Raw genomic sequence first — 21,866 nt, forward strand, 5'->3', positions numbered from 1 at the left:
CGCAAAAACTATTAAAAACACATCAATAAGCAGAGCTGTTGCACTGGGTGACATGTTCCTTCACTGCAGTGAACATGAGTACTGTGGTTTATTTTGAGTCTGTCCAAAATACACTGTCCTGCTGCTATACATGCTTATCAGTGCATCATATCCACAGATATGATGCACAAATAGTCCCCCCCAAAAGCACAATTTAATCGTTTGACAAACATTTTTCTAAAAACCACAAAGCCCAACTCTAATGAAATCACTGAGACTTAAAAAACGATATATACATACATGTGAACACATGTATGTATGTATGTATGTATGTATGTATGTATGTATGTATGTATGTATGTATGTATGTATGTATGTATGTATGTATGTGTGTGTGTGTGTGTGTGTGTGTATGTATGTATGTATAGGGCTTGCAGGGCTGAGTTCCATCCCATAATGCATTATACATATACGCTTCTAATTACAACTTACAACCACTATAAGTGGCACCACTCTGCTTTTATTATTTATGCATGCACATTTAGTTATTGATAGGAGAAATTATCCTGAGAAGGCTTCATTCAATCACATGGCTCTGATCGCGCCAGTGTGCGTATTAAATTAAAGTTAAATTAAAAACAGCCAAATCTCGAACTTTCTGTCAGGGCGTTAGGAATTTAAGAAGACTAAGGCTTCAAGGCCAAACCAGCAACAATCCATTACGAGCATGTGTTCATTATAAGTTGTTGGAGGCATCCAACAATGATTCCATCACCGCTCTCAGCCAATAGCATCGAGGGAGGTTTAAAGTCGTCGATGGCACGCGGTAGCTTCTCACTTCCTGGTTGAAGATGGCGGATGAGAATGAGACAGCACCGATGCCGGAGAAAGAAGATGTAGAGGACCACGGACACTGTAGCGACTGTGAAAATGAAGAGCACCAGTTTGATGATGGGTAAGAAAGCAGGCTTAGCAGCATAGCGGTGTAAAATCTGCCACGGTGCTGTGTACTTTAGCAAAGCGAGTTCAAGCTAAAGCCTCGGCGAGCGGTCGGGGTAGACAGCCATCGATGGAACTTGTCCCGCCCACTTGCTCTTACCCTATTGGTTAGAAACGGTATTTGCCTGCTCGTTCTTTGATATGATTGGCTTAGAGTGAGTTCTGTTCCTCATGTGGGCGGGCCTTAGGGCTGCTCTCCTTCGGCTCTGAGAGCAAGGCGTAGTATGGGGGTAGAAAAAGCAAAGTGCGCTTGAAAGCAAGTCATGTAACAAAACACCACATTTACTTTCACCTGTACAACTTACAGAAAGAGTCAAATCTTCTCATTAAGTTGACAGTGTGATATTTTATTCGCGCGTCGTTGGTGACTACCTGTAACTGATGCAATTCATGGCAAGCTCAGTTGACATTTAGCGAGATAGCTTGCATGCTAACATAGCTGTCAAACCCCTATTGTCTGTAAGAAGATCTCGATGCAGACAGTCGCCGGATCAAAAGTGAAACAAGCGAAACCTACATGTTGTTGCACATTCAGCATTATAATGATGTGTGCCTGGGCTTTTCATTACCTCATTAATCACAGAAATGTGACAGATCCTAAACCAGCCTAGCTCTGGCTAGCTCTGGCTTCAAAAAGACATTCTTGGAAATGCTGCCTTGCTTGGAAGTGGCCTCTGTTAATGTTTGCCAAGCGGTGGCACACATGAAAAGAGCCAAAGCGGGCTAATATTAAGGCGTGTCCTGCTCATGGCAAGTGCCTTTTACGTATTTGGGAGCAAGTGTGGAGAGAAAATGCTGCGTTAAGGCAGTGGTTCCCAGTCTTCAAAGAAATGAGTGTCTACTTGTGACCTCTCCTGGCAAGTTATGGCCTCAGTGTGGCGATGAGCTGTGAGCAGCTTGTTTTTAGATGCCTGACGTGGTGAAAGCATCCAGCATTTCACAAGGACAATCAAGCATGAACTTGAGGAAAGAACAATCATTATTCTATGTAAGAGAAATATGTTTTTACGCCCATCCCACCGCTGCTGTGAGGGGAAAGTGATGACTCTGAACTGAAGTCAAGCAAACGTGAGTTTCACTGTTGCACTTTTCCAACAACACATATACCTCCCGCACACCGGCCACACGGAAACAAAGAATAGTTCTGGCTGTTAGCTGGTCTCCTCTGCTGAAATAGAAGCCTGTGGAACAAACTATTCAATGTTTTGTTGTGCATTGTCCCAGTCAGCCTCTGACCTCTTGTACATACATATGTACACACGAGTAGATACCACACACTCTTCTTCCAGAGGTCATGTGATTCACCATCTGTGCTGGAGTTACAAATACAGGCCAGTGCTTGGCCTCTCTCCTCCCTCGGACACTAATGAGATTATCCTCTGTAAGTATGCGGTCTCTCTCAGGCCACAAAATGGGATAGCTGGGTGGGGGTGTGTGGTTCCTCGGGTTTTGAATGATAAGACAACGGGGGTTTATGACACGCAGGCTGTCAGAGGGGGGCTGCAGGACAACCTTTGTATTGTGATTTATACTATTGTTTTTCCACTATATCCTGTGTCACCTGATGCAGGTGATGGAGAGAAATGCAGTCCACGTGTTTCTAGTACCTTATATGTGTCCTGCCTGCTTCTTGTGACTCTATGTGGGGTTTTTTGGTCTTGCTAATAGTCCTCAAGCTACACCTGACAGTATGAAGATAAACAGCAGTGTTAGTCTGTCACTGAGACGTCTAGATGAACCCTCTCCAACTGTTTGTTTCATTACTTGCATGAAGTGATGTTGGAAGTAAATAGCAGTGAGAATAAGGTTGACTTAGGCTAACAAGATGGCTCTGTGTAAAGTCTTCAAAGACAGAAGTCTGCATAATGTGCCGTTAATCATCCTGGCTGTTGTGCCCTAAGCACATCCGTGGTAGAGATTCTAAACGAGACATTTTGACAGGATGTGGCTTTTCTCTGGGGTGGTAGGCTAATAGGGATCCCTTCTATTTCTGTCCTGTTTCAGTGACAGGGGTCTGGGTGACGATACCGGTGCCAAGAAGAAGAAAAAGAAGCAGAAAAAGAAGAAGAAATCTGGTGCCACAGAAGCAGCTCAGGACCCCCTTGCCAAGGCATGAATTCCTTCGTTTTCTGAAGTAACACGTAGATCACCTACAACAATAATAATAATAGTAGTCCACAGACCCAACTGTCCATCTTCACTCAGCTTAGTTTTCTGCTGTGTATTGTGCTCATGGCTGAATTGGCTGGAAATGTTGTTGTGGTCTGCGGCAGGTCGAGATTTGTACACTGGTACCTCCCCATCATTCAAAGTCTTATTTACCTTGGCCCTCATAACTCACACCAAAACGGTTTAGATAGAAAAATGTGATTTATTTGAGGGAATTGACTCTTTTTACGTGTTGAATTTAAGTCATTTTTCTTTCCAAACAGGTGAATTCATTGCCAGCTGACAAGCTACAGGAGATCCAAAAGGCCATTGAGCTGTTCTCTGTCGGCCAAGGCCCTGCCAAAACCATGGAGGAGGCAAGCCGGAGGAGTTACCAGTTCTGGGACACGCAGCCTGTGCCCAAGCTTGGTATGACATTTATCAGGCCTTTCGGTTCTCTTCCAACACTTAAAACGACCACAAACAAGTGATTTTCACGTATCGTGGGTTTCTGTTCTTCATGCCAGAAACGGTTTTGTTTTCCTTCAGGGGAGACCGTGACATCGCACGGCTCCATCGAACCCGACAAAGACCACATTCGTGAGGAGCCCTACAGCCTCCCACAGGGCTTCAGCTGGGACACCCTCGACTTGGGGAACCCTGCTGTGGTATAAATACACACACTCATAGCAGGAGTGCACATGAGAAATTCATCTGTCTCAGTGCTCTTTGCCTTATTTTGTTAAAAAGCGAACATGTCCGTCGTTCATGTCATCATCTCTTCACCTGTGTGATTGCTGGTGAATGATTGCAGTTAAGATCTTTATGTTCAAGTTGAAGTTGATTGAATCTTGGATGAGCAGGTCCAGAATGTGGATGATCTGATCCGTGTTGTCAGAAATGCTTGAAAAGTAGAATAATTTCCCAGAATTGCTGCAGAGCTGGTGGGATTGGCCGAGCATTGGCGTGTGTGTTTGGTGAACGTTTAGTGTGCACGTAAACACACAGACTGTAGAAAATGGACCGTATGCTGAAGGATGTTGATCTCTGTGGTAAATGTTGGCCTTTGGCAGCGTTGACAGACTTTGATGTTCTAGTTCAGTCTGTTTTCTGATCATCTTTTTCCCACATTACTCTTCCCGTGTTTGTAAAGGTTGTGAATAATGTCTTATCACGTCACTTTTTGTAAAACCAGCTCAAGGAGCTTTACACGCTTCTCAATGAGAATTATGTCGAAGATGACGACAACATGTTCCGGTTTGACTACTCCCCCGAGTTCCTGCTCTGGTAATTTTCATATTATTCACATTTCGAATAAAACGTTTTATGAAATGTTGGCAGTGGTGATGGAAATACAGTCACGTGTTGTGTTTAATAGCTGACCCTTGTCTTGCTCAGGGCCCTGCGGCCCCCTGGCTGGCTGCCTCAGTGGCATTGTGGAGTGAGAGTTAACTCCAACCAGAAACTGGTGGGCTTCATCAGTGCCATTCCTGCTGCCATCCGCATCTACGACATGTAAGCCAACACAACAGCTCAGCATGAAAATATTTCATTATCCTCCACGCTACATGCAGCGGCCACTTTATTAAGTACACCTGTACATTCTAATGCGTAAAGTCTGCTTTTATGATGCCCTTAATGTTCAGTTTTATGACACTGTCATAAAGGAGTTAGAGTATATTTCCACCATTGAGGTCATAGCAGTGTTGTGCTGCACTGCAGAGGTTTTTCTAATATTCTCCCCCTTCATGCGTGTAAATAAGCAGGACAAAAAATGAGAAACATCTCTCAGTATAATTTAGTCTAACTTTACCTTTAACTATGACCTCAGTAATAAACTTATAATAGAATTTACACATTTCTGACTGTACATCATAAATAAAAAAGTGCTACACGTTATAGGTTAGTGATTTTAATGTGAATAGTATTCAGTACTGTCCTTAATGCTTTCTTTACATTTATTGCAGAGTTTGTTGCACATTCGCGTCATAAACTGTTTCCTTTGATATTTAGAGAAAAGAAAATGGTTGAGATCAATTTCCTCTGCGTCCACAAGAAGCTTCGCTCCAAACGAGTCGCTCCGGTTCTGATCAGAGAAATCACCAGACGGGTCAACCTGCAGGGCATCTTTCAGGCCGTCTACACTGCTGGAGTGGTGCTGCCTAAACCTGTGGGCACGTGCAGGTGGGTCCACTTAATGCATGCACACACCCTTCTCCCTTCGTCTTCTGCTGTGTCAGGCACAAACCGGATTTCTTTGCACAGGTACTGGCATCGCTCTTTGAACCCACGCAAGCTCATCGAGGTGAAGTTCTCCCACCTGAGCAGGAACATGACTATGCAGCGTACCATGAAGTTGTACCGTCTGCCTGAGGTGAGTGCAAACACACAGACTGGACAAACTCTGGCGTCATGGCAGGGCCACACCTTTATTCTTCTCCTCTTGGCTCCTTCAGGCTCCTAAGACTTCAGGTCTGCGGCCGATGACCAAGAAGGACGTGCCGGTGGTGCATCGCCTCCTCCGCGAGTACCTGAGCCAGTTCCACCTGGTGCCTGCCATGAACCAGGAAGAGGTCGAACACTGGCTGCTGCCCCGGGAGAATATTATCGACACTTACCTGGTGGAGGTAAAAGAGAGTTTCTAGCAGAGACTTTTTTTAAACCATCCTTCACAGGCTTTATATAAATGTCTGCTGTTCTCTTGACAGAACGATGGCAAAGTGACTGATTTCCTGAGTTTCTACACGCTGCCCTCTACCATTATGAACCACCCTGTGCACCGTAGCCTAAAAGCAGCGTACTCCTTCTACAACGTGCACACCACCACCCCCCTGCTCGACCTGATGTCCGATGCCCTCATCCTGGCCAAATCGGTGCGTGTTCCTCTTCGAGCCACGTGTGCGCTCGCTGAAATCTTTGCCGTCAGGGAACTAATGAATTTCTCTTCCTTGTCATCCTTTTCTACAGAAAGGGTTTGATGTCTTCAATGCACTGGATCTAATGGAAAACAAGACTTTCTTGGAGAAGCTCAAGTTCGGCATCGGCGACGGGAATCTACAGTATTATCTGTACAATTGGAAGTGTCCCAGCATGGGGTCAGAAAAGGTATATTTTCTGGGACAACTGCTTTTTACAATGCTAATATCATAACCTCAGGATGTCTGCAGGCCGCCACTGAATTTAGTAATGTTAGGAAACATTAAACGCAACAGAGGGATTGTTTCAGAGTGGGCTGTGCTGCAGGAGACCTGTAGCAAACACGGGTACAACAGCTAGCTGCAGCAGCTAGCGTCTCATGATCCCATAAAGGGCAAGTGTCAGATTTTGGTTGGTTAACAGGTGACTTAGGTATTTTTCAACCTGGACCCTGTTTTCCATGTTTTTGAGTCCAGGCGACGACAACAGTTTTTGAAAGTGGTCCAATCAGATTGTCATTCTAACTGTCTGACAACATTACTGAAAGGATTCCTGCACAGACGGACCTTTTTGTTAAAGCGTAAGATCCTTTTTGTTCACCAGAAACAGCCGCTAATTAGCTCTCACTAAAGCCACCAGACTCCATTTACATACAGGAATTTTATCATCCTAAAACAAACTTCATTCAAACTTGACAGAAACAAAATAAAACTCACCAAACATTTTAGTTTCATTGTTTTTTGACCTGAGGAGCATCCCAGTGGGATCAGTACATTGTTCTAATATATATTGGGTTTTTTTGGCATGAAGTATGAGAGCCGGCGTTTCCTTTTTTCATCCGTTCGTCACTTTCAGACAAAAACATGAGAAAATCGAGTTACCTTTTAACCCTTCCGTCGATTTCCTGCCGCTTATCCAGGTCACATTAATTAAATTCATCACATCATCAGGAATTATTCTTATACACTGCTGGAAAAAAGTGACACTAAAAAGGTCTTAAAACCTCTTAAATTTAACATGTGGACCCTGCAGAAACCCGCCTCGCTAACGGCTCCACTTGTTTGTGCCTCAGGTTGGTTTGGTGCTGCAGTGACATCCCTTTACGCCATGAACAAGTGTCACCAACAGGCCAGGAGAGACCGCACCATCGCACTGACCACCTGACAGATGGACTGATGCCTTCCTGCTTCAGGAAAGGAAAACCCACCGCCCATTTTTACTTTTTGACCTTTTGAACTTTGACCTGCACTACCGCTGCCAGGCGGGGAGGCAGGGAGAGCCTTCCTGCTCTCCCTCCTCCCTCGATCACATGGACCTTAAGCCATTGTAGTTACCATCCCAAACAACTGTATTTCATCTGAGAGCTGTCTTGATTGTACCAAACACACATCCACACAAGAACAGTTTGCACAGATCACTGTATACCAAACACTCTCTGTTGGCATACCTATGAAACGTACAATACATGTAAATAATATCAGACATTACTGCGGATTGTTCCTTAACACACACACACACACACACACACACACACACACACACACACACACACACACACACACACAGACTAGAACCTTCTCTTTTATTTTATTCATAAATGTTGAAAGTGCTTTTTGCAGTTAAAAATAAATCTGTCATCCTTCAGTTTTAGAGATAAAAATGAAACTCAAAATAATCAAAAAAATATTTTAAAGAGGAAAAGGTTCAAAAAGGTGAGGTAATAAATACCAAAAGTGGACACCAGATAAGGGCTTCTGTTAAGATTTCTCTTGTCATGCTTGACCCTGTCTTGTTTTTTAGTTTTCTCCTCAAACCGTCTGTTCTGCAGTCATGACGGAGTCGTTTCAACACTGCTTCAAAAAGCTGTTTATGCCACAGCTGGCGTTTGTCCTCTGGAGTCCTTCTCGTCGGTAGTAACATCCATGACCCTCCTCCTCCTCCAGCTTCCTGCACGAACAGAAGAAGCCCCAAAACACAGACTGATAACAATGGACCAGCTCCTCTTAGGAGAGGGGGGTAAACATCAGATTTGTTGTGGACGAGGCTGGACTGCCTCACAGAGGCTGAAGGTGTTTACACAACACGCTCATCAGCAGCGTTCAGATCTGTAATGGCACCAGTTTCAATGTCCACCCTGCTCGAAAAGTCTACGAGCGCTTCGTTTGAAACCAGAACTGTACGTTTGAAGACTTTTTGAATTCGTTGTGCAGACTTTGCATCACACAGGAAGTCTTAAAAATCATCAGAAAATGCGAAACAGGCAAAAGTATACATGCACATTTGCTGTAAAAAGGCACCGTCATGGTTTGTTTTTGTCTCGTTTCAACGAGTATCTGATATGCTTTTATAAGCTTTATGTAGAAAGAGACAACACACACACAGTAGTATTAAGTTACATAATATAAAATGTGAGCATCGCAGGAGGAATTTCACCCCTGATCACGCAGGTGACGTCTGAGGAGTCAGGGTGGATGTTGGAGCTGGGCCCATGAGCAGCAGACTGGACTTCCAGGACTTAATGCAGGGTGGGTGGTGATGATGATGACGGGGGGGTATGCCCCCCCATTTAAAGTGTTTCTTATGTACAATGGTGGTTGTTTTTGCAAACAGATGTAAAAGAACAACAATGGGTCTCATGATGCAGGAAAAGACTGTGAAGATGCAGGTGATTTTTTTTTTTTTTTTTTTTTTGTGAGCAAGAAAATAAAATCTAGAAGTTGATGTGAAGTTATTGCATGTTTTTTGTCAAAGGGGGTTTTCATGTTTACGCAGATTGTCCAGAAATCAAATTAAACTGTCCTCTCAAACTAAAGCCAATGGTTTTTCATGCCAACTCAGGTGCCAACAGGTGCTTCGAGGGATTTAGACATCTCAGAACTTAAATATAAACTTGAATTTTAAATTCTAGAAAACGTGATATAAAATAAACCGACTAACTTGTATTAAAGTAGTTGAGACAGAATGTCGTTCGCAATACGAAACAGTTGGGGCGTGATTTATGGCTTTTCGCGAACTTGACGTTGATTGGTCGAAACTGCTTGAAGCGTACAAAGAAAAGCTCTAATTGGCCAGTGTTATCAACTGTCAGATATGTAGGCGGTACTTTAGCGACTCAAACACGGAAGTGGATGCAGTGAGCGGAGTGGTTGAGATCCACCTGGTCGACTGAAAGATGATCATTGTAGTGATAATTTGCGTCGCTTTAGGCATATTAATATTAAAATATGTCTTCAGCGGCTCCGGGCCCAACTTGTTTGAGACGGACACGCGTGAACCGTTGAAAGAGATGGTTCACGACCGGAAAGAGAGGAAGAAAGTGCTGAAGCAAGGTGAGTTAAATTACCAAGGTTGATGAATATGCTTAGTTTTTAGTTGCAAACCCTGAAGTAGAATCCATGGAAATAATAAAATGTTGAGCTGTCTCACTGTAAGTGAGAACCAAAATACTTTTATTGATGAAATTAATTAATTGATTCAATAACTCAGATGAATGCATAGTGAAAATAGTAGTTATTAGCAGCCCTGTGTCATTGCATGTCTTCATCCATATATGTCTTTAAAATAGATTAAATCTGATATCTGGGGTTGAAGAAGTTATAGCTGTAATTTACAAAACTGGAATTGAGTTTGAAATTCCTCAGGTTTATTCTGTTTGTGCCTCGTCTTTAGGTTTTCTGGCCAGTAAAGTTCCCGAAAACCTGGATGCCATCATCATCGGCAGTGGGGTCGGGGGACTTGGGCTTGCGGTGCTGCTGGCCAAAGTTGGAAAGAAAGTCCTGGTTCTGGAGCAGCACGGTCGGGCCGGAGGATGCAGCCACACGTTCACTGAGAAGAGCTTTGAGTTTGATGTTGGTGAGAAGATGGATATGTCACACCTGACATTCAGAAAGATTAGTCATCTGACGCTTTGTGTGAAGTATTTTTACACAGCACCAGAATTTGGACTTGTAAAAGCTGAGTGTGTCTCAGTTTGGGTGAGGGGGTCATTTTCAGGCTCTTTGTGGTTCAGCCTGATAAGAGTTTTGGTCACATATAACCTGCTTTGTCCCTCAGGAATCCACTACATCGGTGACCTGCTGGACCACAAGCCGTTCCGCTGCATGTTGGACAGCATGACGAATGGGCAGCTGCAGTGGGAGCCTCTGGAGAATCCCTATGACCAAGTAGTGCTGGGACCACCAGAAAACCGCCGCCAGTATCCCATCTACAGTGGCAGGACCCGCTTCCCCGAGGAGCTGAAGAAGTGCTTCCCCGGAGAGGAGAAGGCCATCGATGAGTACCTGAGGCTGGTCAAGGTGGGATCTTTTAATAATCAATGAGACTTTTCTCCCAGCGACCCGTGTCTTCATAAACTGTACTTCAGCACAGAGAGGCTTCATTATTCAGATTTCTATTGGTGTTGGCACAGATGTTGTTCAGGGACTCGAGGGTGGGTAAATCAAAGGTCGGAGATATTGGCCAACATTAGCTGAGACATTGCATCATTTCATTCAGTTATAACAGCGTTTTGCCTTGGCACACACATAAAGAAATGTCACGTTCTTTATGCGTGTGGAGTCGTTTTCCTGCATCTGTTCATTTCTTTCAGCTTTTAAAGTGCTCAGAGAAGTTTGCATGGATAAAACAAAAACAAGCAGAAACATCAAAAAGCCAACCTTTTTGAAATTCACTAAGAAAAGAGAGATAAAAGGTGATGGATTCATTAAAATTCACTTTTCTCTGTTCTTTATTTTCACATGTTTTGGTCTGTAGCGTCTATGTTACTGCCGTCCTCTGTCAGCTGACTTTAGCCATCATCAGTTCTTCTTGTGTGCGTTCCAGCTCCGTCTGAGAGGAGGTTCACTGTGGTTTTATGGCTTCAGGTGTGAGCGTCATGAAGGGCCAAGAGGAAGTACACATCCGTGCCCCGATGGTCATCTCTAATGCCGGCATCTTCAACACCTACCAGCTGCTGCCCAAAGAGCTCCAGACCATGCCAGGTCAGGAAGAAGTCATTTTCTGGTTAATTTTTCTTTACTTGTTCATTAATCAGTCAGTCTAGAAAATGTCCAGGTGATAACCCATCGGCCTAAAACCCAACATGACATGACATAAAAGAGAGAAATGCTGCAAATAATCACACTCGAGAGGCTGCGAATGGAGATTGTTTTTCTTTGACAGATGAGTTAAACAGTGATCACATTGTTACTGATTAATCCTCTGTTGACTGATCAGCTCAGCTCTACAGCAAATAGTGAAGTGTGAGCAACAACGCTGCAAGACAGTAATTTTTTTTTATTATTGAGGGCAAGGACTCAAAGACAAACCAAGTTTTCATGTTGCTGATCTGTTTGATGTGATGCAGCTATCCAGTGGCAGCTGAGTATGATGAAGAACGGCATTGGAGGCCTGAGTGTGTTTGTGGGTCTGAATGGAACCAAGGAGGAGCTCGGCCTGAAAGCCAACAACTACTGGATCTTTGCCGAGAACAATTTCGATGAACTGTACGTCGTCCCGTGTGTTCTGCCATCATAACTGAAACATGCATTGTGAAAAATATACTGCATACTGTAGGATCGAGTCCCGCTGTAAGTCTCCATTTAGAAATAATGCACCTCCTTCAGCTGTTTCTTCTCTGTGTGAATGTTCTGGGGCAGGCTGGAGAAATACTTGAATGCAAAGAGGGAAGAATCGGCTAAAAGTGTCCCTCTGCTGGTGGTCAGCTCTCCCTCAACTAAAGATCCAACGTCAGAGGAAAGATCGCCAGGTACAGGAACATGTGATGTGACACCAAGGTCATGTGTAACAGATGTGGCTTGGACACATACAGAGACCGACACAGGGACTAGTTTTCAGCTTTTAATTTTGTCTGCAGAAGACACAAAACACACAATTTACCCTCAGCAATGCAGAACAGCACCGTGTGAGCTAATTTGTCTATTAACAATATGCATGAATGCAATAAAATTGCATTTAAATATGTAAATAATACAACATACAATTGCTTATTAAATTACTTACAGAGTCATACCAAAGACTTCTGAAAAATATAATGTTTAACATGAATTATATTAACAAAACACCAGAAAACACTAAACACAATATATTCACGAAACAAGCAGTGACACCTGGTGGACAAAGCAAAAAAGCACACATGAAAGTGGAACTAACCAGAAGCAACAGAAAATACAACATAAATCAAACAAAAACATACCTGCAGAAGACACAAAACACACAATTTGCCCTCTGGTCCACTGTCTGCACCTCAGCTCCTAAACAATACATTTTTAACAGTGAATAAGGTGGAAAATCTCCTGTTCTACAAGAAGACACGATTTTGGCAGAACGCTGTATTGCAAGTCGCGCCTAGAGAGTTACATAAAAACACCGTCCAAACTCCTAATAAAACTGCTCAAAACAGCACAAAACGGCCGGATAACATCATATTAACAACAGTTAACACAATTGTAAACAACAAACTAATATCAGAGCGTTTTCACACACAACTTACCCTCAGCAATGCAGAACAGCACTGTGAGGGGCAGAGAGGAGGAGCTACGGAAACCCAAGAGGTACAGGAGCCACGAAGGGCAAAAAAAAAGGGCAGTTTCCACAGGAAAGTTAAAATAACCACAAATAAAAACAACTAATTGAGATAAAATTTATGTGCTTTTTTTAACTCCGTTACACATGCACAAGTTGTAACGACAGTCATAACGACGTGTTGTCCTGTTTTAGGAAAGTCCACCTTGAGTCTCATCAGTTTTGCCAACTACAAGTGGTTTGAGGAGTGGAAGGACGGCAAAGTGACAAACAGACCGGCTGAGTACAAAGAGCTGAAACAGGCATTCATTGACTCTACTCTGGAGGTGGTGATGGGTGTCTTCCCGAAGATAACCAGAGACAAGGTAACGTACCTGAATCTGTCCTACACACAGACTGTGTATGATGGAGCACTGAGAGGCTCAGGGAGGCTGAGTCGCACCTGAACGCCTCAGTTTTAACCATCCTGTAGCTGCTTTTGAATCATTAAGCCTGAAAATCCATGAAGATAAATCGCTGGCTGCTAACAACTGTTGCATCAAGTCATCAGTGAAAGACTCGCCTTCAGGCAGGTAGCCCTGTTGTATCAGTGTTTTCATCCTTTTCTGACATTATTTAGTGGTATTGGATTTATGCTGGTTGCTATTCTTTGCCAGGAAAGATTTTTAATGTCAGGTCGATTTTGGTTCAAGCTGCTGTTTTGTTGCCGAACCTCTGAACACAAATGTGTGTGGTGATACAGATGCAGTGATGCAGTCTGAATCCAGGCTCTCTCTCCTGGTTTACCAAACATGCATGTGCTCTTTGTGTGTGTGTAGGTTGAGTACATTGATGCTGGAACCCCCATCACAAACACACACTATATCAGAACCCCAAAGGGTGAATTCTATGGAGCGGATCACGGCATCGCCCGTTTCAGCCCTGAACTTGGCGCTACATTGAGACCTCAGACTCCACTGAAGAACCTCTATCTGACAGGTTCGTCCGTCCGTGCAGCACAGATGTCTTATAGTTCCTGACAGGACCTCGCTGTGTCTAAACTGCATTTTGTGTCTTTGCGCTGCAGGTCAGGACTTGTTCGTGTGTGGCTTCGCCGGCGCTCTCGCTGGAGCTCTCACCTGCGGCTCGGTCATCCTCAACCGCAACCTCCACCTGGACACCATCGCCTTGGCGAAGAAGTTAATGAATGACAAACTGAAAGGAGAGTAACTGCCTGCAACACTGAGCTGAGTGACGGTTGCATATTGTAGCTAAAGTCAGCTACGGAGTCACGCAGGGTTCTGTGCTTGGACCACTTCTGTTCACCTTTTATATGCCTCCTTTAGGGAACATTATCAGGAAGCGCTCAATTAATTTTCAGTGCTATGCCGATGATACCCAGCTATATTTATCAGTGAAACCAGAAGAAACCAATCAGTTAACTAGACTACAAGTATGTCTTCAGGACATAATGATCTGCAATTTTCTGATGCTCAACTCGGACAAAACTCAAGTTATAGTACTAGGCCCTAAACACCTTAGAAACTCAATTTCTGATGACATAGCAGTTATGGATGGCATTGCGCTGGCCTCTAGCACCACTGTAAAGAATCTGGGAGTTATCTTTGATCAGGACATGTCCTTTCACTCCCATATAAAACAAATTTCAAGGACTGCCTTTTTTCACCTCTGTAACACTGCAACAATCAGGCTCGTGCTGTCTCAAAACGATGCAGAAAAACTTGTCCGTGAATTCGTAACTTCCAGGTTGGATTATTGCAATCGGCGTTACTTCACTGACGCAGTCATACCGACGCTCTACAGTGAAACTAAAACAGAAGTTTTCGACACTTTGATGGAAGCGGGTAGGGTAGCTCTCACATGTGACATTTACAATATATACAATACATACACACTAATTTAAAAATGACGATTACACATGAAAACATAGGAAAAATGTGAGATGTGATCAGGTTATCAGTACAACTTGCTTGTGAGTCGATGTTATTGTGCACTGTTATACAGTCTGATGGCTGTGGGCAGGAATGACCTGCGGTGGTGCTCCTTCCTGCACTGTGGATGTAAGAGTCTTGTGCTGAAGGAGCTGCTCAGGGTCCTCACAGTGTGGTGCAGGGGGTGTCCATGATGGATGTCATCTTGGCTAACATCCTTCTGTCCACCACCTCCTTGATAGAGTCCAATGGGCAGCCCAGGACAGAGCTGGCTCTCTTAACCAGTTTGTTCAGTCTCTTCCTGTCTCTGTCCGTGCTGCCCTCTCCCCAGCACACTATGGCATAAAACACTGCAGAGGCCACCAAAGTATCATAGAAAGTCTGTAGTAGAGCCCTGCACACACCAAAGGACCTCAGTCTCCTCAGCAGGTGTAGGCGACGCTGGCCCTTCCTATGCAGGGCGTTAGTATTGTCTGTCCAGTCCAGTTTATTGTTGAGGTGAACACCCAGGTACTTAAATGAGTCCACCGTGGCAATGTCCGAGCCCTGGATGTGAGGGGAAGGTTTCCTTTGGAAATCAATAACCAGCTAAAGTAAAGTGATCGCCAGTCCGCTGCGAGCAGGGTTCGAACCTGCGCGGGGAGACCCCATTGGATTTCAAGTCCAACGCCTTAACCACTCGGCCATCGCAGCTCGCTAGCTATGCTGCTATAGGATTAGACTGTCGGGGAACCTCCAACGATGCACCAAGCTCCTCTGTTCTCCTCTCCCTCTCCATCTGCACGCTTTCATGTCCTACCACGGCGTGTTACTAACTTAGCTTCTTCCCCGGAGTCTCTGTGCTTTGTCGTCTCGCAGGTTCCCATGGACAGTGGCTGAATCTGGATCGTGGATTGCAGCTGCGTCTCCTACCATGGCCCTGCCTGACATCCACTGCAACTGCTACTACTGTTGTTACATCCACTGTCACTGTTACTGTGACTGCATTTCTGTCTGTCTGTCTGTCTGTCTGTCTGTCTGTCTGTCTGTCTGTCTGTCTGTCTGTCTGTCTGTCTGTCTCTATCCCAGCTGGTCGAGGCAGATGGCCGCCCACCCAGAGCCTGGTTCTGTCTGAGATTTCTGCCTGTTTAAAGGAAGTTTTTCATGAGGGAATTGTTGGGTCTCTCACAACTTCTGTTGTGATTTGGTGCTATGCAAATAAATTGAATTGAACTGAATTAATTAATCAGCGCTGTCAAACCTACAGGAGGCTATGGACTCTCACATCTCATTGAACAAATGAGTGATTATTAATACAACAGTGGGTCTAATTATACAGGAAAAGACTGAAGATGCAGGTGATTTTTTTTCTTTCATGTTCAAGGTCATGTTTACGCAGAAAGTCCAGAATATCAAATTAAACAGTCCTTCAAATCATGGCAGCTACTTGTTGCAGTAAAGCTCTGGCAAAAAAAAAAAAAAAGAACTCAGGGTCCATTTGCTGTCTTTAGTGGACATGAAGTTGTTTTTTTGTTTAGTTTGTCAAACTAAAGTCAATTGTTTTTCATGCCAACTCCAGCAAAAAGGTTTTCTCATGGCATGTGGCAGGTGATACCTTGTGCTTATGGTTCATTGTATTTATTCAAGAAGATTTGGGCTCTGCCTTTTTTTGTTGACAGTGTTACGACAGATTGTCAACTGACAAAGTGTTGAGAACACACATAACCTGAATGGTTCAATGATACTCAACAAACAGGTATTGCTGGCTGTCTTCGTATGAAGTACTGCTACTAAAAGTAATAATAAGAAACGAAATCTTATACAGCACTTTTCAAAAGAAATAAGAAGTTAATATTGAGGTTAAGATATCTAAGGATTTAAATATAGTTGAGCATTTTTAATTCTAGAAAACATGACATAAAATAAACCACAATTTGTATTAAATAGTTGAATGAATTTAACACGTGAGACAATGTTGTTCGCATTACGAAACAGTTGGGGCGTGATTTCCGTCCTTTCTCGAACTTGACGTTGATTGGTCGAAACTGCCCGACGCGTATAAAGAAAAGCTCTAATTGGCCAGTGTTATCAACTGTCAGATATGTAGGCGGTACTTTAGCGGCTCAAACACGGAAGTGGATGCAGTGAGCGGAGTGGTTGAGATCCACCTGGTTGACCAAAAGATGATCAGTGTAGTGATAATTTGCATCGCTTTAGGCATATTAATATTAAAATATGTCTTCAGCGGCTCCGGGCCCAACCCGTTTGAGACGGACACGCGTGAACCGTTGAAAGAGATGGTTCACGACCGGAAAGAGAGGAAGAAAGTGCTGAAGCAAGGTGAGTTATATGACCAAGGTTGATAAATATGCTTATTTTTTATTTGCAAACCCTGAAGTAGAATCCATGGAAATAATAATCTGTTGAGCTGTCTCACTTTAAGTGGATTCCTCCGTCGAAAACAGCCCGTAAAGTAATATCTGTTAGTAAACTCTGGGCAATGTTTGTGTGTAGCACAGAAAGGCTGAGTGAGAAATATGCCTACAGGGGAATTTACACTTTGTACAGTAAAGTTATGTCACGTTTATCTATGGAGTGAAATATTTCTGTTTAAACAGATTCAGTTGTCCTTCACTATTTGATGCATTAATTTTAACTTGTACATACAAATAAAGCGTCAATATTAAAGCAGAGTGTTCCGCGCTCCTGTTCAAAATAATGAAGCTTTACCTCTTCTTTCAGAAGCTGCTTTTCAAAATAAAGTTCTATCCTGCAAGCAGATATTAAAAACATAAACAAAAATCCAAACAAATCAAAAACCCTTGTATTGATGAAATAAATTGATCGATGGAGTCAAAAAAAATCCCCAAATGAATGCATAGTGAAAATAGTAGTTAGTGGCAGTCCTGTCTCATTGCATGTCTTCATCCATATATGTCTTAAAAATAGATTAAATCTGATATCTGGGGTTGAAGAAACTCAAGTTATAGCTGTTCTGTATCACGTTGATGTTTACAGTGGAGCTTGAACTCAGATAATCTAAGATTTTTTTCCAGCCAGTTACTCTTAAATTTAAAAAAATGACAAATTCCCATCAGAAATTCTCTCAGTCCACATTTTTGACTTATAATTTCAGTTTGACCAACAGTCCAAAACGAATTCAGTTCACAGAAACATAAAACAGAGAAAAGCTGTAAATTCTCACATTTACAAAACTGGAATTGAGTTTGAAATTCCTCAGGTTTATTCTGTTTGTGCCTCGTCTTTAGGTTTTCTGGCCAGTAAAGTTCCCGAAAACCTGGACGCCATCATCATCGGCAGTGGGGTCGGGGGACTTGGGCTTGCGGTGCTGCTGGCCAAAGTTGGAAAGAAAGTCCTGGTTCTGGAGCAGCACGATCGGGCCGGAGGATGCTGCCACACGTTCACTGAGAAGGGCTTTGAGTTTGATGTTGGTGAGAAGATGGATATGTCACACCTGACATTCAGAAAGATTAGTCATCTGATGCTTTGTGTGAAGTATTTTTACACAGCACCAGAAATCGGGCTTGTGAAAGCTGAGTGTGTCTCAGTTTGGGTGAGGGGGTCATTTTCAGGCTCTTTGTGGTTCAGCCTGATAAGAGTTTTGGTCACATATAACCTGCTTTGTCCCTCAGGAATCCACTACATCGGTGACCTGCTGGACCACAAGCCGTTCCGCTGCATGTTGGACAGCATGACGAACGGGCAGCTGCAGTGGGAGCCTCTGGAGAATCCCTATGACCAAGTAGTGCTGGGACCACCAGAAAACCGCCGCCAGTATCCCATCTACAGCGGCAGGACCCGCTTCCCCGAGGAGCTGAAGAAGTGCTTCCCCGGAGAGGAGAAGGCCATCGATGAGTACCTGAGGCTGGTCAAGGTGGGATCTTTTAATAATCAATGAGACTTTTCTCCCAGCGACCCGTGTCTTCATAAACTGTACTTCAGCATTATCCACATTTCTATCAGTGTTGTCACAGATGTTGTTCAGGGGCTCGAGGGTGGGTAAATCAAAGGTCGGAGATATTGGCCAACATAAGCTGAGACATTGCACCATTTTATCCATTTGCAACAGCGTTTTGCCTTGACACACAGATAAAGAAATGTCACGTTCTTTATGCGTGTGGAGTCGTTTTACTGCATCTGTTCATTTCTTTCAGCTCTTGTCTTTAAAGACAAATGTTTTGAAATTCAGTAAGAAAAGAGAGATAAAAGGAGATGGATTCATTAAAATTCTTTTTTCTCTGTTCTTTATTTTCACATGTTTTGGTCTGTAGCGTCTATGTTACCGCCGTCCTCTGTCAGCTGATTTTAGCCATCATCAGTTCTTCTTGTGTGCGTTCTCTCTTCAGAAAGTCGGCCGAAGCATTTGGCTCCTCGCTCTGCTGAAGCTCTGCCCCGTCCCCGTGGCCAAGTTCCTGGTCTACACCGGCCTGGCCCAACGTCTGTCTTTCTTCTTCAAGATGGCGTCCCGCAGCCTGACAGAGGTGGTCAACGAGCTGACGGAGAACAAGGACCTGAGGGCCGTCTTCACCTACATCTTCGGCACCTACGGTAGCACCAAGCCGCAGCTCTGCAGGTGCGATCGGTTCATTGCTTCTGGATTCCGCTCTTAGTTTCTGCTTCCTCCTCTCATCTGCAGGTAACATGCCAAAAGATGCCAGTTTTTCCATGCACAGCTTGCTGGTCACTCACTACCTGAACGGCGCCTGGTACCCAAAAGGCGGAGCCAGTGAAATTGCCTACCACATGATCCCCATCATTGAGAAAGCAGGTGGTGCTGTTCTCGTCCGCGCTCCAGTCAACCGCATCTTGTTCAACGACGCCAAGGAAGCTTGCGGTGGGTGTGGTTTCCTCCGTTCTTCTTTAGAAGGCGTGCAGCTCCGTCTGAGAGGAGGTTCACTGTGGTTTTATGGCTTCAGGTGTGAGCGTCATGAAGGGCCAAGAGGAAGTACACATCCGTGCCCCGATGGTCATCTCTAATGCCGGCATCTTCAACACCTACCAGAAGCTGCTGCCCAAAGAGCTCCAGACCATGCCAGGTCAGGAAGAAGTCCTTTTCTGGTTAATTTTTCTTCACTTGTTCATTAATCAGTCAGTCTAGAAAATGTCCAGGTGATAACCCATCGGCCTAAAACCCAACATGACATGACATAAAAGAGAGAAATGCTGCAAATAATCACACTCGAGAGGCTGCGAATGGAGATTGTTTTTCTTTGACAGATGAGTTAAACAGTGATCACATTGTTACTGATTGAAGTGTGAGCAACAACGCTGCAAGACAGTCATTTTTTTATTATTTAGGGAAAAGACTCAAAGATTAAGCAAGTTTTCATGTTGCTGATCTGTTTGATGTGACGCAGCTATCCAGCAGCAGCTGAGTATGATGAAGAACGGCGAAGGAGGCCTGAGTGTGTTTGTGGGTCTGAATGGAACCAAGGAGGAGCTGGGCCTGAAAGCCAACAACTACTGGATCTTTGCTGAGAACAATTTCGATGAACTGTACGTCGTCCCGTGTGTTCTGCCATCATAAAGAAATATACTGCGTAGTGTAGGAATCAAGTCCTGCTGTAAGTCTCCATTTAGAAATAATGCACCTCCTTCAGCTGTTTCTTCTCTGTGTGAATGTTCTGGGGCAGGGTGGAGAAGTACCTGAACGCAAAGAGGGAAGAATCGGCTAAAAGTGTCCCTCTGCTGTTCGTTGGCTCTCCGTCGGCTAAAGATCCAACGTGGGAGGAAAGATCGCCAGGTACAGAAACATGTGATGTGACGCCAAGGTCGTGCACGAGTCGTAACGACAGTCATAACGACGTGTTGTCCTGTTTTAGGAAAGTCCACCTTGAGTCTGGTCAGTTTTGCCAACTACAAGTGGTTTGAGGAGTGGAAGGACGGCAAAGTGACCAACAGAGCGGATGAGTACAAAGAGCTGAAACAGGCATTCATTGACTCTGTCCTGGAGGTGGTGATGGGTGTCTTCCCGAAGATAACCAGAGACAAGGTAACGTACCTGAATCTTTCCTCCGCACAGACTGTGTATGATGGAGCACTGAGAGGCTCAGGGAGGCCGAGTCGCACCTGCTGGTTGCAACTTAACCTCTGAACACAAATGTGTGCAGTGATACAGACGTCTGAATCCAGGCTCTCTCTCCTGGTTTACTAAACATGCCTGTGCTTTTTGTGTATGTGTGTGTAGGTTGAGTACATTGATGCTGGAACCCCCATCACAAACACGCACTATATCGGAGCCCCCAAAGGTGAAATCTACGGCGCGGATCACGGCATCGCCCGTTTCAGCCCTGAACTCAACGCTACAGTGAGACCTCAGACTCCACTGAAGAACCTCTATCTGACAGGTTCGTCCGTCCGTGCAGCACAGACGTCTCATAGTCCCCGACAGGACCTCGCTGTGTCTAAACTGCATTTCGTGTCTTTGCGCTGCAGGTCAGGACGTGTTCGTGTGTGGCTTCGCCGGCGCTCTCGCTGGAGCTCTCACCTGCGGCTCGGTCATCCTCAACCGCAACCTCCACCTGGACACCATCGCCTTGGCGAAGAAAACCAAGTTTATGAATGACAAACTGAAAGGAGAGTAACTGCCTGCAGCACTGAGCTGAGTGACGGTTATATACTGTTATTAATCAGCGCTGTCAAACCTACAAAAACCCTCATCAGGAGGCTACGGACTCTCACAACTCATCAAACAAATGAGTGATTATTCATACTGTAAGTCATAGCACTGAGCTACATCTGTACTTTAAAACTAACTACTACTACTACTACTAATACAAGCTGGATTACTTCAGTTTTGTGAGTAATACCAGCTGAAGGATGTTACAGGACTGAGCCATGAGGCTGCTGAGCTGTCAACCCGCACTTATCAAACACATATGACCTCCGCTGTTCCTGCTTTTATAAACCGTTCACCATGTCGAGATTCACGCCCGGCTTGTGTTCAGTTTTACATTAAAGGCTCCGAACAATGAACTGGTTGCAGTTTGGTCTTTCAGATTGTTCACATTTGTTTTGTGTTAGCTGATGTTTTTACCAAAATTGCACATGCAGCTCAAACATGTTGACAAAATGAGCAATAACAATACATATTGTTTATTCCTAATTAATCTCAATACTTAACACACTTTGCTGCTAATTACACAGTCCTAAGCTCTCAATGAGTAAACAGCCTCTTCATTGTTTACAAATCTAAATGTGTGGCACCACCCTCCTCCCAAACACACTTTAATGTGTGTTTGCTGATTCCCGCTGTTGAAAAGCAGAGCTGGGTCGATTTGCAGCACCTGCAGGTGAACCTCGTGCTCAGGTGACACTGACAGCAGCAGGGGCACGTGCACGCGCCGTGGTCCCAGAAACGGACCGTCTGCG

The 21,866-nt window shown here is 44.3% G+C and overlaps 3 protein-coding genes and 1 non-coding gene across 4 annotated transcripts; 3 read left to right on the top strand and 1 right to left on the bottom strand.

Annotated features, from left to right (window-relative positions):
• Positions 1-801: 801 nt before the first annotated feature.
• On the top strand, positions 802-8,732 carry LOC139343676 (glycylpeptide N-tetradecanoyltransferase 1-like). Its single transcript, XM_070981431.1, has 12 exons — positions 802-934; positions 2,983-3,088; positions 3,411-3,555; positions 3,676-3,794; positions 4,322-4,413; positions 4,525-4,641; positions 5,140-5,310; positions 5,392-5,500; positions 5,583-5,753; positions 5,835-5,999; positions 6,094-6,231; positions 7,115-8,732. Exons 1-12 carry the CDS (start codon positions 831-833, stop codon positions 7,133-7,135), a joined length of 1,458 nt encoding a protein of 485 aa, XP_070837532.1. The 5' UTR covers positions 802-830; the 3' UTR covers positions 7,136-8,732.
• A 453-nt stretch (positions 8,733-9,185) lies between these two features.
• Positions 9,186-13,805, top strand: LOC139343732 (all-trans-retinol 13,14-reductase-like). The gene is made up of 9 exons (XM_070981513.1): positions 9,186-9,371; positions 9,712-9,894; positions 10,096-10,337; positions 10,880-11,021; positions 11,387-11,525; positions 11,679-11,788; positions 12,760-12,929; positions 13,383-13,542; positions 13,631-13,805. The coding sequence occupies exons 1-9, from the start codon at positions 9,215-9,217 to the stop codon at positions 13,771-13,773; spliced, it is 1,446 nt and encodes a 481-aa protein (XP_070837614.1). The 5' UTR covers positions 9,186-9,214; the 3' UTR covers positions 13,774-13,805.
• A 283-nt stretch (positions 13,806-14,088) lies between these two features.
• LOC139343496 (all-trans-retinol 13,14-reductase-like) lies at positions 14,089-21,464 on the top strand. The gene is made up of 11 exons (XM_070981192.1): positions 14,089-16,814; positions 17,744-17,926; positions 18,128-18,369; positions 18,842-19,043; positions 19,132-19,329; positions 19,412-19,531; positions 19,853-19,991; positions 20,129-20,238; positions 20,318-20,487; positions 20,683-20,842; positions 20,931-21,464. The coding sequence occupies exons 1-11, from the start codon at positions 16,658-16,660 to the stop codon at positions 21,077-21,079; spliced, it is 1,830 nt and encodes a 609-aa protein (XP_070837293.1). The 5' UTR covers positions 14,089-16,657; the 3' UTR covers positions 21,080-21,464.
• Positions 15,107-15,188, bottom strand: trnas-uga (transfer RNA serine (anticodon UGA)). Its single transcript has one exon. It is a non-coding gene; the product is annotated as a tRNA-Ser (tRNA).
• Positions 21,465-21,866: the final 402 nt, after the last annotated feature.

This window comes from Chaetodon trifascialis, chromosome 15, assembly GCF_039877785.1.
Source record: "Chaetodon trifascialis isolate fChaTrf1 chromosome 15, fChaTrf1.hap1, whole genome shotgun sequence".
Lineage (NCBI taxonomy): Eukaryota > Metazoa > Chordata > Actinopteri > Chaetodontiformes > Chaetodontidae > Chaetodon > Chaetodon trifascialis.

Coding starts and splice junctions, on each gene's coding strand:
- LOC139343676 (XM_070981431.1), top strand. CDS start 831: ATGGCGGATGAGAATGAGACAGCACCGATGCCGGAGAAAGAAGATGTA. Junction 3,089..3,410: donor CTCAGGACCCCCTTGCCAAG/GCATGAATTCCT, acceptor CTTTCCAAACAG/GTGAATTCATTGCCAGCTGA. Junction 5,311..5,391: donor AAACCTGTGGGCACGTGCAG/GTGGGTCCACTT, acceptor TTCTTTGCACAG/GTACTGGCATCGCTCTTTGA.
- LOC139343732 (XM_070981513.1), top strand. CDS start 9,215: ATGATCATTGTAGTGATAATTTGCGTCGCTTTAGGCATATTAATATTA. Junction 10,338..10,879: donor AGTACCTGAGGCTGGTCAAG/GTGGGATCTTTT, acceptor GTCTGAGAGGAG/GTTCACTGTGGTTTTATGGC. Junction 13,543..13,630: donor GAAGAACCTCTATCTGACAG/GTTCGTCCGTCC, acceptor TTTGCGCTGCAG/GTCAGGACTTGTTCGTGTGT.
- LOC139343496 (XM_070981192.1), top strand. CDS start 16,658: ATGATCAGTGTAGTGATAATTTGCATCGCTTTAGGCATATTAATATTA. Junction 19,992..20,128: donor GAGAACAATTTCGATGAACT/GTACGTCGTCCC, acceptor GTTCTGGGGCAG/GGTGGAGAAGTACCTGAACG. Junction 20,843..20,930: donor GAAGAACCTCTATCTGACAG/GTTCGTCCGTCC, acceptor TTTGCGCTGCAG/GTCAGGACGTGTTCGTGTGT.